Genomic DNA, 19267 nt, shown 5'->3' on the forward strand with positions numbered 1-19267 from the left:
TGGTAGCCCCCCACTCAAAGTAAGAGCCAAGTTTTGAGGTAAGAAAAGACTTCGTGATGAACAAATGAAGCAGGACAAGAACATTCCTCACGAGACTGATTTCCTGTGACTCAAGGGGACAGCTGCCAAGAGTATCTTATCTGTGTAGTTATATTCACGTTTAAGAATTGGCAGACAAGAAAAAATGTTAAGAAAGAAGTTACCAAATGAAAATAAGCCCCTTTCAAATTAGTAAAATAAAAAGATATGACCCTAATTTCCACAGTTTGAAATCAAGGTTTCACTACGCTGGAAATGTTGCAAAGAGAGACCTAAGCTCCAAAAATTAAAATCTTGGGCTTAAGTTATTTCAAGGGGGAACCTAATATGGGGTGTGAGACAGGTGCCATTTAACCTTTTCAAATTTAAACTGTGGACATTCTCTCCAACGAGATTATAGATTCAACGAGGGATATGCTGAAAGCATTAAAAGAACACATTCACCATACAGCAGTAAACTTATGTCGCATTTCCAGGCCCTGGTAGGCTGCAGAGCACCACAAATTAATATTTTTTAATAAGCCCTGTAACTAGTTTGTGAAGAAGACAATTCATTATATTTTTGTGTATTAAAGGCATTAATTTGTTAAATGTAAACCCGTAACATTTACCACAATTTCCGTAATCCTGCTTTAAAACTTGACTTTGCATCTATTGACAACCTAGCGGCTCCTTTCAAGCCCTGCAGCCTGCGACGAGCAGCGGTGCGTGGTTATGGCTCTGCCTGAGGAGTCCCTGCCTGCTGCCTGGGTGAAGAGTTATTCTATTTGGAGCTCCTGGTAGTATAAGGTCCCATTTTTCACCATTTTCACGATTTCTTTTCTTTCCATATTTAGTATCTCTGAAATGATGCCCCTTGTAATGAATGACATCTTATAATTACTTTCAATCAAGTAGCAGTTGTGACATAATTGTCATTGCCTGCTCGTAGGCAAATATTGAAGCCATCAAATATGGCCGAACAGGTGTCAGCAGCTTGGAAGAAAATCCTAGGGACTACATTGGAACCCTTGAGAACCAATATTTAAGGGACGGTGAATCAGAATGTTTAGCAACATTCCCCATCTGGGAGTCAAAAGTAGGCTAGTCCTACATGACTACCATGTTTCCCCGGAAATAAGACCTAGGCAGACAATGAGCTGTACGCGTCTTCTGGAGCAAAAATTAATGTAAGACCCGGTCTTGTTTTACTATAATATAAGACTGGCTCTTATCTAACGTAATACAAGAATGGGTCTTATATTAATTTTTGCTCCAAAAGACGCATTAGAGCTCATTGTCCGGCTAGGTCTTATTTCCGGGGAAACACGGTACTAAGCCACATGAAACTCAGCACCAAGGCCTGTCGTCCTTAAAGAAATGCCAAGTCACCAGGCTCCAGGCAGCCTGAGGAAAATGGTATGTGGAAAAACACAGAAACCGACACTGAATGAAAAAAGAGGAATGTAAACCTCTGGAGGTCAAGAAGTTTTAACCAATTTATTTCACTTCTATTTTCCTCTTTAACTATGTGTAAGAGTTATATGACAAAAATCTATGTTTAATTACAAGCTCTTTCTATAAGAAAAATTACAATTCCAAGTGATAAGAAAGCATTGTATGAGTCTAATTGGTTAATTTTTTTTTTCTTGGAAGACTGAAACAGGAAGTCTTAAACTTGGTGGCATATTAGAGTCAACAGAATATTAACGTACTGATGTTGCAGACCACGCAACACCCCAGGGAGCCCTGCGAGCACAAAGCCCACTGAGCCTCCCAGCACCCTCACAATCTCTCGTCCCCCATCCTTCCTTTCTCTTCGGGTTTATCTTTCTCTGTTTTTCTCCTTTCCTGAAGGGTGAAGGGGCTGGTTTCTGCTCCTCTCTGGGATGCTGACGTTTACAAGTATGCGGTCCCCCACTGCCTGTCTGGCGACGCCTGTGACTCACGTTCACAGCTATCCTGGTTACTTTAATTGCATCTCTTTTTCCCAACCTACTCTCTCATCACCTGATCAAAATACAGAAGTGAGATATGTACATCAATGTACACATACTGGATAGTTTCATTTCTTTGCTCTGAAGTAAACAAAATATTTACATTTCTTGCTCAAAGAAAATTAATACAGCTGATTAAATTGCTCAGAATTATGGTACAAATGAATTAGTTTAATGGGAGAGTATAATAGGATGGAAGATCAAAACCAGGTCTCAGAGCAGAAGTTTATCTGAGGACCTACTGTGTTTAAAACGGTAGGCACAGAACTATCTCATTTAATTTCACAAAACCCTAACTGGGCATTTTAAATTCCACTTTTAAGTAACTTTCCTAAGATCACATAGGCAATGAATGACAGAGACAGAATCGGAAAGCAGATGACTATGATTTAAAGCCTGTGCTTTTTTCTGTATATAGAAATTGAAATGAAACAGTACTTAACAACAATTTTACAATGCAAACACACACAGAATGTGTTTTTAAATGACCTGGCTGGGTGCCGCATCCATGGAGGAGGACGGTGCCTCGGGCAGAGAGTGATACAGGTCATTCTCCTCCAGCTTCCAGTAAGTCAGTCCTGAGCGCAGAGACAGCAGAGAAAGGAGTGAGGACAGAGAACAGAAATGCGTTCTAGAATAACTTATTTCTACTTAAAGAAAATTAAATATGGGAAGTAACTAGTTTTTGGCTATCTGGTTACAGGACGTCGAATTTAAATGGGAAAAGATTCACATGTAATAGTCCTAACCTTGTGATCCAAATATTTAAAAAGAAATGTTCTACTGCAAATCAAGATAAACTAGGACAGTTTAAAAAAATTTTTGAAGACAACAATTTCTTTATGAATAGTACAGACTTACACGGAAGCAATGTAAAGAATTCAATAATTCAAATATTTATTGAGCATTTCCTGTGCCAGGTGGGGGGGAGTGAGACATGAACAAAAAGTAAATCACACAATATAACCGTATGCTAGACGGTGGTGAGCACTCTGAGGGTAAAATTTAAAAATCAATGAAAGGGAATATGAAGTGTGGGTGGAAAGGACGGCAGGTACTGTGAACAGGGTAGGTGTGTTGGGTCGTGGGGAGGGTAACAGGAGTGGGCCACTCTGGCCACATATGAGGGGGAAGAACATTCTGAGTACAGGAAGCAGCCAATGCCAAAGCCCTAAAAGGAGCACTCGGCTGGGCTGGCGTATGTGAGCAAGGAGCCTCCCTGCTGAAGCAGAGAAAGGGAGAGTAGCAGAAAGAGCAGCCAACAGGGCCAGACCTTGCCGGGGATCTGTAAGGACTCAGTTATTCTAAGGAAAGTGGAACCAGAGTTTTGAGCCGAGGGGTCACGTGACTCCTTTCAAGTCACATGACTTATCTTTAAAAGGAGCACATTAGCTGCTGTGTTGAGCACCGATGGAAGGGTGACACAGGAGGCTGGTTAGGAAGCTGCAGGAGCCCAGGTGACATGATGGGGGCTCTGTTAGGGGTGACAGCGTGAAGATAGTTGGAGTCTGGCAGTTTTCGTAAGGCAGAGCTAACTCACCCTGACGAACTGCATGTAGGAGTGTGGAAAAAAAGGAGTCAGCATGTAAAACCATTAAAACTAAAATAAGCCCAGCAGGGAGAGTTAAGAACAGCTCACAGAGGGTTTACACTTCTTAGTAAATTTTGTAGCACCTGAAAAACACTGAGATGATTTTGGCAGCTGTCTGAAATAACTGCAAACGTACTCCTTTCTATCTTTGGAGTACTTGGGACACAAATTAAGGCAAGTAAGCAATCTACTGCTACCACAAGCACAACACACACACTCACAGAAGTCATTCTAATATACTCTACATAATTATGCTATGAGAAATGCATACGTTGTTATAAAAAAAAAAAAAACTCTTTAAAAATGTAAGTGCCATACCTGTTCCTGAATCAGACGTCCAAGAATTTGGACTTTCATCTGGTTTACTGAGGTAAAATGCACGGGAGTGCATAGCAGTGGTGAAATCAGACTACAATTCAAGAAAGAAAACTATGAGTTGACAGCTGAAAATCCTTGGCACAAATTGCTAACCCAAGGAATGACAGCCAGGTGCCAAACTCTGGCACAGAGAAGCCTTCAGAAGGTTCATGAAGGAAGAAGCCTGGCTGTCTGCATGGTTACAAGGATGCAAAACAACAGGAATTAACATCAAAGGAGTTTCTTTTCCTATATAATTTACAAAACTTTATTTGGGTTTTCTGCGGAGCTGGAAGGAGAAAACTGGGAGCAGGTGTTATTTAATGAGTTCAGAAGGAAAATGTATGTATACTGGCCATCTACTTCCAAAAGAAATTTGAAGTGTCTAGGATTAAAGCCATTTATATAAAAATTACTGTAAGAGCCATAACAATGCATTTTTACTATTAAAATTATAATAAATCAAATCAACTCAGAAAACCACAAACAATAATATGAACTTTAAACAGTAGACTATGTCTTACATACAAACAATTGGTTACTAGACCCAGAAAAGGATCTAAATGTATACTTATCAATTCTAATAAAAATTCTGAGCTAAGCTCTCCTTATAATGTCTCTGGCATTGTCACAGAAATCTGTGTTTCCAAACAAAAATATGTGAAACGACTATTTACACAGGAATTTTTCTGAGTTCCACCATCAGCAAACTTTTCATTTCTGTGAAAGCGTTTTGGTTGTATTATTTGCCTACCACCATGCCTGGACCCACTGCACAAAGAAAAGCCCACTGACACAATCATGCTTTACCTCCCAACGCGCGGCCATCAGCTCAGCCTTCCAAGGCGTCCCTTAGCCTCTTCCTCATCAAGTGAGAAATTCCCAGTCATCTTCTGTCTCTTCTAAAATGCCTACCTGTTCACATTTCTGTCAAGTCTCAGTACTGAAAAGACCAGGAAAAGGTGGCTGGCGAAGTCTAAGTGAAAAACCCCAAGAGAAAGACTGTCCTCTCCCCAATTCTGAGGTGCAAACTGTGATGCACTCAGCGGACACACACACCAGTGGGCTGGAGAGGGGCTTGCGGAGCCTACACGGCAGCCTGCTGCGCTCCTCTGAGCAAACAAGGCATCAAGTGAAGGAAACAGGCACAGCTTTTCATGAGAATGGAAGTGTGATGGAATGGGAAGCCCTTCCCAAGAAGCTGGCGAAGCCCAGCATAAGGACCTTCAGTGTGTAAGTCTCTCGGCCCGTCTGGAAAAGTACCGTGGAGTCCTGCAGCCCAGGAAATGCCAACGGGACAAAGGACGAAGGAAGCAAAGACAGACTTGAGCTTTGGACAATCCTTATGTTAACCAATACCCAATTTCAAGATGTGCCTCAAAAGAGCTAGTACCCGAAAGAAATTACCACGTTAAAAAAAAATTGGTCCCAAGAGAATTCTGATCATAAAGATCCCTTGATTCAGACTGAACCTGGAATAAAACAATGGGAGAAGAGAAAGAATGAAAGAAAGAGGAAAGTTCCAACTTCTGTGAATCCACAGAATTTGATTCAGAATTATGCAGGTGTAGTGTCTTTAATTTACCAACCACCATTACCTGAAAATCACTTCAAACTCAGAAACATCAAAAGCCACTTAATTTCCCCTAATGATTTCATGGGAAAAATATCACTCACCTTAAAAAAAAAAAAAAGAAAAGGAAAACTAAAACTTGTCTAGGAGATAATCAAAGAAAAGGAAAAACTCAACAGGAGTCAGCCCGCCAACGCAGCTTCTGCTTTCTACCTACTGAGATAACTGGAGGCCGAACACCACCAGGCAGACCCACCCTGAGCATTTCTTAGCTGTGTGCCAGCTCTTCCGGCTGCTGGTCTGATTCTCCGCCACTTAATGGAGGAGGAAAATTAGGCTGGACCAGGGGTTCCCAAGCTTTACAACCCCCCGAGGATCACCTGAGGAGCTTTTCAACCTCTCCATACACAGGTCACAGGGGCACCAGTGAGGGCAGACTGACCGGCGCGTAAGCAGGTTTTCTAAGCTCCTCAGGTATTGCAATGTGTAGCTAAGTTTGGGAAGCAGTGGGCTACATCGAACAAATACTGAGCTACAGTCACAAAAGACGACAAGATTCAACCAGTGAATCCACTGAATTACGACTGCAAACCCAAAGTTTATCAGAAGTGGCAAAGTCTCCATAAGACTGAGTTTCAGTTAAGGAAAAAACAGCAGAAGAGAAACTAGTATGTATGAAACCCTCTCCCTTTCTGCCGACCTACTCCGACGAAGAAAGCATCTTCCACCACAGTCCCCAAGCACGTCTATCCTATCACAGCAAACAAGGATATACCACCCTTGACGGCTCACAGGGGCACAAGAACAGACCTACTCACACAGCACCTCGGCGTTCACGAGCTTTCCTCACCTCTACTTCCCTCCTCAACACAAAGCTGGGGGAGTTCTGAGAATGATGATATTAACGTTAGGGAGCCTAAGTGTCACAGGTGGAAGAAAAACAATTTACTGCAAGAAAAGAGGAATAAATAGTGCCTTATGAAGGTTGAGGAATTTTAATTAAAATTTCTGAATTTTAGTCTTCAGTCTTTTTCATAGGATGATGAAAAGACTATGTGTAAGATACTCAAGACATGGCCAATTTCTAAAAGTAGGAAGTTCATAAAGAAACCTGACTTTCCAATTTCAATGTATTATGCTAAACAATGTTATTCTATAATTTAGGTGAAAAGAGCTTTCAAGATGTTTAAAACTTACTCAACATCTATAACCCTTTAATGAAAGCAGCCGCTATATTAGCAAAAGAGCCACAGAGAATTTAAACATTTAATCTCTTACAATTAAGATTATAAATTCAGAGTTGACCCAAACGTCACCATTTTTATATAAAGGCATTTTAAAGCATTCACACACATTCTACTACTTGTTACAACTTAATAGTAATACAAATTATTTGAGAGTTTTACATAAACAAGTAAATGAATGACTTTCTGATTAAATGTGAGCATTTGCAGTACAAAAAGAATTAGAGTCTTTACAAAATGGTTCGTTTCTTTATAGCATTTTATCCGTCATTAGTTCTGATTTCCAGCCTACTGAAAACCAGTACTTAGAGCAAATCATTGTTTCCAATCCTTTGTGACACCAAAAGGAAGCTATGTCAATGGGACAAACTAACAATATAAAAGAAAAGGCCACTTATGTTGGTGACCATGTTGTAAACCCAACCTCATTATTTGTAGCTGACACATGCGGAGTAAAGTGACTTTCACCTACTTTCTCCACTGGCGATTTCTTGGTTTGCTCATGTCCTTGCATAGATTTTGAACATCCTTCTTCTGCATGCACTCTCTTTGGTTGGTTCTGCTTCAGCTTTTGCGCCCATGATGTTATAGCTTTGCTACTTAAAAAGAGAAAACCAAAATTACTCTCTTTAGATGCTGCCCTTCACACATACTCGTAAAACTAAACACTAGTAGGCACTTAGTGGAAAGTGCTTTGAGTTGTTTTCCAATAGCAGACTGGATGGATTTTTATTGATTCACCTAAATTTCTTTTTGCGATTTCTCAGTACCAAAGGCCAAGTGAAGAAAGACTACCAGTGATGAACCGTACATACGTCTGCAGCTGTGGACAACACACCCCACAGGGATCCCTTCTAGTACTACATGCATCTCCACAGTGAGATCATACTTATACAGGGACCAATAATTATACCTGCGGGCACACAAGATTTGTGTTGCTATAGTTACATAATTTAGGGCAAAATTGTTTCATTATAATTTTTTTTTTTTTTTTTTAAAGATTTTATTGGGGAACAGTGTGTACTTCCAGGACTTTTTTCCAAGTCAAGTTGTTGTCCTTTCAATCTTAGTTGTGGAGGGCACGGCTCAGCTCCAGGTCCAGTTGGCATTGCTAGTTGCAGGGGGCGCTGCCCACCATCCCTTGTGGGAGTCAAGGAGTTGAACTGGCAACCTTGTGGTTGAGAGCCCACTGGCCCATGTGGGAATCGAACCGGCAGCCTTTGGAGTTAGGAGCATGGAGCTCCAACCACCTGAGCCACCGGGCCGGCCCTAATTATAATTTTTGATGACACATTTCAGAGATATAAAACTGATAATTTAGGGTAAACTACATAATTTTAAAGGAAAATTTGCTTTATATTCAGCCCCAGTTTCCTTTACCAAAAGGTCCCTGGATCAAAATGTCATTAAAGTGACAAAATCTCTTCTTACATACAAACTATTAAATTGAGTATACTTGTATATAATTTTTGGTTTCAAATTATATGAACATGTGTCACAAAATTCCACTGCTGATATAGTCCTATACTCTAATCTTTAGCAAGTAATGATAGTGACTAGAAAACACAGAAGGTATTTTTCTGGCAAGGCCTTCCAGCTTAAGAGTTTAGTAGCCTTACAACACTGCTAGAAAGTCAGATGCCATAACGTGCTTTGTTTCTTTCAGTTTCCACAGGCAGGAAATAAAAGACCGGTAAAACTAATAGATGTTCAGTGCATATCATTCTATGATAGTCCAACTAAAAGGAGCTTTATTTACTAGAGTCGAAGTGTAATAAACAAGTAAAATGCCCTTCAAATGATGGAGAAATTCTACTTACCTATTTGCTTTCCCACTGTATACTTCTGAAATCTTATTTTCACCAAAAAAATCGTGCTCAAATTCACCATGAAAAATGGAAATATCGTCCTTTAAAGAGGCACAAAACTCTTCGGGAGGATGCATGTAGAAACTCTTGCTTTTTACGCCATCTACAAGTGACCCCGTCTGCACCACCGGGGCCCCATACTGTCCTTGCGAAACCTCTGTGTGCTCCATGAATTCTTGAGGGTCCTTTGATTTGTAGGCATTTAACTCTGAGACGCAAAAGGTGCCATACCCACTGCTCATGGAGCTGCTATCCACATTGCAGTCTGGTTGTGATGTGGCTGTTTCTTGCTGCATTTCAGGTTCATCAGACTTAGGGTAACTGATAACAGATTCATTTCTTTCACTGTTTTCAGAAAAAAAACCCATTTGCCTTTCTAAAGATATCTGTTTGCTTAAAGAACTTCTATCATAGGAAGTCCAGGAAGCATTACTGGTCTGTAACTTGACTAAATTTTTTATCTCCTCCTGTATACACTGAAAATAAAAAGTTATAAAATTGAGTAAGAAAGCATATTCAACATCACAGTTTTATAATGTTATGAAAATACTGTGTTTAAAATATGATGAAATATTACTCTAGAGATAAAAGAAAAAAACAAAAAACAAACTAAAAAGCAAAGAAAACAAAGAGATAATACGTATGCTTTCTGTTTATAAACAAAATTGATATAAAATATTGATTGGTTCCTCGGCAAATCTTACAATGCAAAAAAGGAATCGATATAAGTAAAAACTTACTTGAATTTGGTTGTGAAACTGTTCTTGCTGGGCAACTATCTGTTCCTGGCACTGCTTTTCCACCAAATTGAAGAGTTGTAACCACCTGGCCTATTAAATCATACAATATTTTAGTTAAAAATAATGTTTAACCTAATATTTCACAGAAAAACTCCTCCAGTGGGAAATAACCTTTTTAAAAATGTACTTCTAACGTAAAATTTACAAGCTGAATTAAATGGTTATAAAACGATACTTAACACACAAACACCAGGACAGTCTTGGGTGCCCCTTTCTTATGTAACCTGTGGTCTGGGTGAATTTGAAGGTCTGGCTAACCTCAGAGGCTAACTTCATTCTCAAGGCTGGTGTGCTTTCAGGAATAGGCTGTATGCAATAATATACAATGTCAACAAGCAGCCACCATGAAAACTAGCTTCTGTTTCAAACCTTTCAACATCTTTCCACCCACCATTCCTTAAAGGGCCCTGTGCACCCTGGCTTATACACACCTCCTGACAGCGAGTCCCACTCTGGACACCCTTCTCATCGTCCCTCTCATCCCGCTCGTCCATCTCTGGATCCACACCAGCCTCTTTCTGTCCCCTAAACCTGCCAAAACCGTCTTCCACCTCAAAAGTTTTTACTTGATGTGCCCTCTACCTGGAAACCTCTCTCCTCAGCTCTTAACATTGGCTGGCTTCTTCCCATCCTGCAATTTCAGCTTACGTGTCACCTTCTCAAAGAGTTTCCCAAACCATCCTAACAGTTACTCTCTTTCTTATCATCCTGTTTATTTCCTTCAGAACATTTACCACAATCATAAAGTATCTCATTTGTTTACTTTGTTAACTTGTCTGTGTCCCATCCCTGTCCCCACCAGCCATATCTCCAGCACCTAGGAAACAACGCCAAGGAAAGAGTAGGCACTCGGGTACCTAGTCAAAATGAGTGTATAAAACTGTATTTCTAGCTGAACTTTTTTCTTGGCATTGTGGACTACACAATCCAGAGGTCCTTCCATTAATGCTGAAAGCCAATTATGTAACCATAATATAACAATTAAGTTGAAACCTGTGTAACAGTTTTAAGGTGGGGGGGGAGAACCCTCAGGATTGGAAAAGGAAACCTTCAAAATTAAATACGACAGTACTGATAGGAAGTATTAATTCTAAATCAACTAACTTCAGGACAAGGTAGGCTAGATCAAAGGCTCCTTATCTTCTCAACTTACCTATAATATAAAGTATCTCATATTAATCCAAACGAAAAAGAAATAATCAGGCAACAGTTTTCTTACTAAGTTTTACTAAATTTAAGCAACACATTAGGGATTATTTTTAACCTAATAAAGTTACCAGTCACATAAACTAAATTACAGTAATGACAGAATAACAATTTACATAACAAAAGTGGCTTCCTATGATGTGAGACACGATATTAGTCACATCCTCGTTAGCACTGTCTTATTTAGGATACAGATGAATAGAGCTTACTCAGGATATAAATCAGTGGAGAAGATTTTGTTCTTCCTAGTCATATTTTATACTTAATATTTTAATTTTAAATAAACTCATTTAAGAACATTATAAACTTAGTGAATAACGTTATTCACTTAACTATTAAGGACTATTATTCATTTCAAACTAAAATAATTAATACCACCTGCATTTTACATATTGTTGGAGAAAAGTGCATCTAATTAAGTTTTTGGCTGCTAACGACCTGAAGGGGATCTCCAGTCGGGCCTGGTAAATATCCCATGGGCTCTGACCTCCTAGGGCTGACCCCCAGCTCTCTACTAGTAAACTGCCTGTGTGGTCCTAAATAAGTAAATTTAATTTCTTTGTGCCTCAGTTTCCTAATTTATCAAATGGGAATAACAGCTCAAAGATGGCTGGGAGGGTTGGATTTTTTTTTTTTTTTTAAGGAGGGCGCAGCTCACAGTGGCCCATGTGGGGATCGAGCCGGCAACCTTGGTGCTATTAGCACCTTGCTCTAACCAACTGAGCTAACCGGCCACCCCTGGGAAGATTCAATTTTAAATTTAACTATGATGTATGTACAGCTGCAATCTCAATGGGGAAACTATATTATGAAAATCTCTGAGGTCATGGTTGTCACAAAGATGGGGGGGCACCTCTAGCATTTGGCAGGCAGGGCTCGGGATGCAAATCACAGGACAGTCCCCAACAATATTGTCCTGTGCTCATTTCATATTATAAAAATATGTATTTTGCACAGTTTTCAAATCAGCAAATTGTCCAGGAATGCAACTACTAGGACCTTAAATTTGTTTCAGAACTTGATCAGAAATTGGTCATGGTTTCAGAAAATCATGTCACCAATTGCATGCTGGGTCATCAATATAGCTCAGCTGCCTCAGCCTGTGTTTGTAGAGGCTGCACTCACTGCCAAGTCTACACTGACGTAGGCACCAGACTACCTTCTGATGGAGGTGTGCCTGAATACCTATCCACCAATGTACGTATTATCCTATTTAAATCACTTTTATTCCTCCTCTCTATCACAGTTAGGACACTATATTGATTTGTTAAAGTAGGTTCAAGCAGGTTATATTAGCTGTGAATTTCATTTCAGGATGTTTCACTGAAGTTATTTTTTAAAATTGTTATAAAAAGAAGGCTTTGGGTCTAATAAGGTTGAATGACACTGACAAAAAGTGACTATACCACCCAGAAAATACACTCAATAAATAGCAAATATTGTAAGTATCATATAATCATTACTATTATATATATAATCAGTAGAGCTAAATAGTTAAAATGCTAAAACAATTAAAACAAATTAATGATGTGCTTTAAAATTTCTTACATTCCAAGCTCCATATATGTGAAACTGGCAAAAAAATGTCTTACAATTACAGAAATATTAGCAAGTATTTAAGAATGTATTAAAGTTTTTCTATGTAAATGTGTCAAAAGATTCTTTCCTGACTGACTCAAAATACATCATCTTCCCAAGTTTAAGCAGTGATAAATTAAAGAATTCCAAGAGGGGGGGGGCCAGTTAGCACAGTTGGTTAGAGCCCGATGCTCTTAACAACAAGGTTGCTGATTTGATCCCCACATGGGCCACTGTGAGCTGCGCCCTCCACAACTGCTTGACTTGGAGCTGATGGATGCTGGAAAAACACACTTAAAATAAATAAAAGTTAAAAACAAAAAATTCCAGGAGAGAGGTTTTAACAGAAAGAAAGAAAGAAAGAACCCGGTTCAAATGTTTATAAAGAAATTCTAAAGACATCAGATCATCTGCAGAACTCTTCACTGTTCAAATTGTGGAAGGTTCATGTTTTGATTTAACACTATAGATTTGCCCCTTTACAAGAAGAAAATCAGACAAATGTTACTATTGCCAAAGGAAGGTGAAAACATGAAATTCAGGGAAAAGAGTCAGGAATAAGACACAATCCTTACCTCTCCTATTCGTTCTAAAACTCTACACTAAAACATCAGAGGCATTTGTTCTTGTAGCCTACAAAAAATACTGTAATATAAAAACACACTAAACAAATTTTAGAAATTTTACTGAAATGGCCAGAAGGATATATCATATTCTGTTAAAGTAAGAAATAGCTTAAGAAACAATTTCCTAATTATCAATTATATGTCTACATTACAAAAATTAACTAGTCAATCATTACTAAACATAATAAATACACTAATCTGTTTGTTATATTACAGGTGAAGAAGAAAAGGCAGAAAGAAACTGGTTCAGATATTAAAAAGTGTACATAGCTGGTTGGTATTCTGGCTTATAAAAATCTGTATCTTAAATTCACAAATATATCCTGGTTCTCATTTAAGATGTTGATTTCAAAGTATTAAAAGTAACCATTGCTAGTTAAACATGAATTTGCCAGAAGTCAAACTACATTGAGGTAGTACCTCAATTGTTTAAAAAAAAAAGGTTAATTCAGGTATTATAAGCTAATGAATAAGTACATTACGGGAAACATTTCATAAAACATTTCATTTTTACTGCATTATTTTACAATGGCATTTTATAGGTCTTTTGCATTAGCACATACAAATTGTTATATGGAAAAACGTAAAAAGCATACAAACTTAAAACTTAATTTTTTAAAATTTTATAATAATACTCAATCATTTTTATAACTGCAATGATTGAGGATATGAATATAAGTAATGACACTTAGGGTAGTTGTTACTGGATTCTTAAACTAGCTAATCTTTCATTCCATTTATTCTATATTCTGAAAAAACAACACAAATTACAATTTTAAAAGTATGATTAATATTTTAAACAAAATCTACTACACTCTAAATAATTTAATAGTAATGTTTTATATACTTCTATTAAGCATTACTAAATCTAGCCTTGGAAAAATCTATCTTGGGCATTATTCTATCAGCAAAATTTACATGTACAAGGATCCTTTCAACTAAGTTTTTATATCACAATTTAACCTACAGGCAAAGAAAGAACCACTGACCTGAAAAATCAATATAACTCAATGTATCACAGATAATACGATAAGGCACTAAATAGAAGCCTTAATTTATAATTAGAGCATTCAAAAGATTTCAAAATGGATTAAGGTTTTCAAAATGATGACAATTCTGTATGAGTTACTTAAGACATTAGGATCAATAAAAATAGTAACAATTTTGGATTTCTCTGAGCACAGACATTTTAGTTCACATTTAAAATACAACTTTGTATGTCTAATCACTAATATATTGCTAAAACACACTTCTGACTATCTTTTTCACATTCATTCAATATCCTCCCCAATTAATATATTCGATAGCTTTACTTTAGCAATAACTTAAGCATTGTGCTCTTCAGAATATATATTTCGAATAATTTAGTTCAGTCGAGGCATGTTTATAATTATTTTAAAATTCTAAAAATAAAACAAAACTAGATACCTCACAGTTTTTCCAAAGTTCCGAATCAGTCTTTCCACTGTTTTGCAGCTCTTGCATTAAAGAGGTTAGGACTTCAACTGTACCTTGAATTACAGATGGTCTGGTCTTCCCTGAGAAAGAGGATACCCCATTTGTACTAAGGTGGGGACTACTTCTGTTGAAACATAAATAATTCAAATGGTTTTCTTCATTCTGCCAAAGTGTTGAATAATTCAGCAATTCAAGATTTAGCAGAGCAGTACAAAACCACTGATATTTAATCCTTCTTAATGGCACCTCATTGGTTGAAAATCTGATCACGTTTGTCCACGAAAGAAAAATAGCAATAAACAGACAGACAGCACTTAATTTTTTAAACAACACAACAGAAAGCCCTTTTTCAAAAGTGAGAACACTCCGAAGTACCAGCAGAAAATAAGTTTCTGCTAAACAATAATAAGAAACATTTCCAGCTTCGCAATCTACATTTTTCCAAAGGATTGTTTCATCTCACTTTAAGAACAGCCCTTTATTGTAATGGAGATTCTTTCTCCGCTGCCCAGTATTACAGCTCAGTCTTGTTAATTGGATCCCTCTAATTTGGTGTGATAAGCTGATGCTTATCTTTGCACTATCTTTGAATAAAAGTTGTGCCAAGCAAATTAGCAGCAAATATTCAGGATGTGTTTAGTTAGCCCATTCAGTGTGTAAAACAGACTGATTCTTTCCAGGAGGACTGCCTTTCCAAACTGGGGATGAGTTTATTTCAGATCTGGTTTCTAAAAACACAAAGTATAATTAAGGACATTAAAATTTATTTAAATTCCAATCACTAAAAGGCCATTTTCATTTATTTACTGATACTCTACTTTGTTTCACAAAGAATTTGTAAAAAAGAGGAATACTACTAATGAAAAAGAACAAAATAATAAACAGTTAGGATCAGAGAAAATAATAATAAAAATTAAGGAAAAGAAGGATATAATATGCTGTCTACAAGGGGTTTACAGCAACCAAGTTTAAATTTGGCCAATTTAACTACCAGTCACAATGAAAAAGGAGACAAGTTCAGTTACATAATTTTCATTAGAAAGGCACATTTAGGTTCCTCCCAACAAATCAAACACTAAAAGGGATTTGTTCTTGAAACGGGCTTCAAAGGGGCCACCAGGTGATACAGGAAACAAAATGCATGGCCAGCTTTCAGCAAGTGGGTATAGATTACCATGGCAGACATTTCTTCTGGACCATTTCCCATCCTTTTCTTCCCCATTTTCACCCAACTTTAATTTATGCTTCCTCCTTTTATATATTCTTGTAAGCTGCCTTAAATTCCTCCTGAGGAGGGCAAAGAATGAACAAATTTTTTTAAGGAATTGATTTATTTGTTTGTCTATAATACACAATTTCTTCAAGACCTATTGTGTGTAAAGGTATTTGCCCCTTTACCAGGCCTCGGACTGCTGTTTTCGCTTTATGGTAGTTGATCTCTTCTAATGGTCCCTGCCTCCTTGCTGGTTTTAAGCTATTATAAATGTAGAAAACAAATAATCAAGCTTGTCAGACTATGTACAAAATGAGAGTAAACAGGCTCTGATTAAAAACAAACCAAACAAGGGAAAGTTTAAAAAGAAAATGTGTTGTTTGACGGCATCTACAGAGGGTGCCAAAAAAATGTATATACATTTTCAGAAAGGAAAAAAAACTATTAAAATTATAATACTCAATATTTACCGATAACAAAAGATGAATACAAGACATGTGTATACATTTTTTTAGCACCCCTGGTATTTTATCGACTAAGAGTCTGGTATTTATTTATTTACTTATTTATGTATTTTGCTTACTTCCTAGTATTCAACTTTAATTGTAACTTTCCTGAGTGGCGAGGTAATTCTGCAATATGAAACATTATTTGTCCTGTTAACTTAAAAATGTAGAAACAACATTCAGGCAACTAAATTTTAACGATAGGCTTGTAATTTACCAAAAACAAAAAAAAGTATAACTAAAACTATAACTAGCATAACCAGTTCTTTTTCAGAATGTCCCCCATGCAAAACTACACATCTCTGGGAGAAATGAAAACCATGGAAAGGCTAAAACCATTCTTAACTGTCCCTGAACAGCTCCTGATCATAGTCTGTTTGTGTTTTAAATGCAATTTAGTAACTATAACACTGTTTGGATAAACTTGGTAATTTATGCAAACAAATTTACTTTGTCATTACATTTTTAAAAATCTATCTATCCCAATTCTTACCTGTTAGTATTTAAGCTCAGTCCAAGAGAATGAGAATTTTTGACATCAGACTCTACAGAAGTTTTTTGTAAGGGTTTCACCAAGTCAAAATCTTCCATATTGTACAGAAATTGTTATGCTCTCTTATTTGAAAATGTAGGTTTTTTCACTATTTGAAGAGATTGAATCCGAGTCATCTTCAGATGCTTCATCGTCTACAGGCATTTTCAGTTGCTAACATTCAGAACTGTGAAATATCCTTAGCGCCCAAGAGTCTGAAAATGAATGGAAAAAAAATACTACTATAAAAAGCCACTAAACCCAGCCAACTATCTTTTCATGATTTTGGAAACCTTGATCCTTTTATACAAACCTACATTAAAGAGAGCGACATTACTCACAACGGCCAAAATACAGAAACCATCCAAATGTACATCAACTGATGAATGGACAAACAAATGTGGTGTGTCCACATAATGGACTGTTTTTCAGCCATAAAAAAGGAATGAAGTAGTGATACATGCTACAATGTGTCACTGAAAACATTACGCTAAGAAAAGAAGCTCAGTAAAAGACCACATATTGTCTGATTCCATTTACACAAAATTTCTAAAATAGTCAAATCTAGAGACAGAAAGTACATTAATGGTTGCCAGGAGCTGGAGGAAGGAGAGAATGGGAGTGACCAAAATGGGTATGGGGTGTCTTTTTGGGGTGATGAAAAGTTCTGCAATTAGATAGTGGTGATGGTTGTACAACTCTGACTATACTAAAAGCCAATGGATTGTACATTTTTAAAGGATAAATTTTATGGTATGTGAATTGTATCTCAATAAAAAAATCTACAATAAGGGTGATTTGCTAAATAGCATCAATCTTTTCCAGGTAATATTTCAGAACTGTATATATTTAACAATCAAGGTTCTAGGCACAATGCTACTACGTAATAATTAGAATACTTAAATTCTTTGTTCATTTGTTTAATAAATTGTACCAAGTATCCATGCTTGTTGATTTATACAGTGAATACATGAATGGGAACTCCTTAGTATTTAATCTAGTATTGAAAACAGCCAATTAAAGTGTTAACAAGGTGGGGGTGGAAGGAATGCATTTTGCTCTACACAGCATTTTGTACTCAATGAATGTCTTACTTAAAAAATAAACTACTTGCCACATCAACTACAATTTGACACTAGGTATACAGACAAACTGGCTATATAACAGGTCAAACAATACGCCTCCTTCTTAGGGAATTCATGTATTTTTTAAAAAACAAGGGAGGAAGGGAAAAAGGAAAAAACAACAAACACCTGTGCTGCTTAGAAAAGGGAAAGTTTAGGGAGTGCAATAGAGGAAAATTAGTATTCGGGTTCCTCTAGGTTCCCACTTTCTAGGGCCTGGTTTTACAAAGCACAATCTGAAATGCATCGTCTCATAACGGAACCATGTCCTTCAGGGACAGGTGTGAAAGCCAAGGGTAACTGGACCGAACTCAATGGATTTCTCCCCAGTGGCTTCTGCCCATCACCAACGACAAATGTGGTATTTAAAAAGTCAGGGGGTGCACCTTCCAACTGGAAACGAAAATACCTGGATTCAAATCACCTTGCTCTTCTACCAGAAAAACACACGCTCTCCAGGGACTTGGATCTGCAATCCTTCTACTATTTCCCCGTTGAGGTAATCCGGATGCAGTAGATCCAGATGAAAACCACTAGAAACACAATGATGCTTCTCCATGGGGGTGGCGTGCGGATGAAAGGGGGAAAAGCCTATATACAATGCTCATTCAAAAAAAAAAAAATCATGGAGCATGGATAGAACAGACATTTTTCTATTTCACTGCAACCAAATATGACGCTTTGCGTGCCCCTAACCCCTAGCAAAAAAGGGAGCTGGAGAAAAGCCAACGACTGATGGTGGTCTGCTGGTAACACAAAAGTTAACGTGCAGTTTTGCTCCGCTGGGAGCCTGACGGGGAAGGAAGGGATGCTCTCTGAGGTTTTGAGGTCAGATCCTGACATTCTCGCGTTCACAGCTAGACCTCAATTGCTGATGCGGGCTCTCGGGGCAAAGTGGGAAGGCGAGGGAGAACCCCTGCAGTCGCCGAAACTGTAGACAGCAGGGAGGCTGGAGGACCAGACACCGCTCCAACAATTACAATCGTGGCTCCTAAAGTAAGCCGAGGAAGCCCGTCGAAAATCCCACAACGCCCCCGCCCCTCGGGGAGAGGCGCTCTGAGATTGGGCCACGCGGGTGTCACTCAGGGCACTGAATCTAGAAAAGGCGCACGGCCGCAGGCAAAGCCCCCACACGCCAGAAGGCTGTGGTAGGGCTGCGCTGTGTGGCTGTCATCTGTCCCCGCCCTCGCCCATCAGCACATTCATGGCTCCGCTAAGACAGTGTCTCCTCAGTCTTGTCCCCTGTGCCCCGCGACCGGCAGCTCCCCGCAGAGGGGCAGCCGCTTACCTGGCCGCCGCTCCCACTGCCGATTCAATTCAGGGTCGAGCGAGCGACCTCTCGCGACCGTTAAACTCGAGGGAGCGTGCGCGCGCCCGGCGTCTTGTCTGCGATTGGCTGTTCGGAAGAGGGCGGAGACGGCAGAGCCGCGGCGCGCGCGTCAATCTTCCCCTTCCCTTCCCTCAGCGAGAGCGGAAGAGGGAGGTCCGACGCTTGGGAACTGGGAGGGGGCGGGACTGCTGTCAAACCCTCTCGTCTGATTGGCTTTCTGGGAATCTATCAGCTGTTACGCGGGAA

At 38.6% G+C, this 19267-nt stretch overlaps 1 protein-coding gene across 12 annotated transcripts in view; it reads right to left on the reverse strand.

Annotated features, from left to right (window-relative positions):
* The window catches only part of MPHOSPH9 (M-phase phosphoprotein 9), a 49548-nt gene extending 30436 nt beyond the window's left edge, over nt 1-19112 (reverse strand). For 6 of the 12 annotated variants that reach the window (XM_019734005.3, XM_019734002.3, XM_088801051.1 and 3 more), the window contains exons 1-8: nt 18980-19112; nt 16529-16782; nt 14287-14440; nt 9389-9478; nt 8601-9124; nt 7253-7379; nt 3925-4015; nt 2505-2593 (exon numbers count right to left, since the gene is read on the reverse strand). In XM_019734005.3, the coding sequence (XP_019589564.3) occupies nt 2505-2593; nt 3925-4015; nt 7253-7379; nt 8601-9124; nt 9389-9478; nt 14287-14440; nt 16529-16626 (1173 nt within the window). In that variant the 5' untranslated portion in view covers nt 16627-16782; nt 18980-19112. Of the gene's footprint in view, nt 1-2504; nt 2594-3924; nt 4016-7252; nt 7380-8600; nt 9125-9388; nt 9479-14286; nt 14441-16528; nt 16783-18100; nt 18268-18979 lie in introns of those variants that run through there. The other 6 variants (XM_019734003.3, XM_088801052.1, XM_088801049.1 and 3 more) reach the window with 4 other exon arrangements.
* Nucleotides 19113-19267: the final 155 nt, after the last annotated feature.

The sequence above is a fragment of the Rhinolophus sinicus genome, chromosome 9 (assembly GCF_057876585.1).
Source record: "Rhinolophus sinicus isolate RSI-liver-muscle chromosome 9, RSI-T2T, whole genome shotgun sequence".
NCBI classification, from domain to species: Eukaryota; Metazoa; Chordata; class Mammalia; order Chiroptera; family Rhinolophidae; genus Rhinolophus; species Rhinolophus sinicus.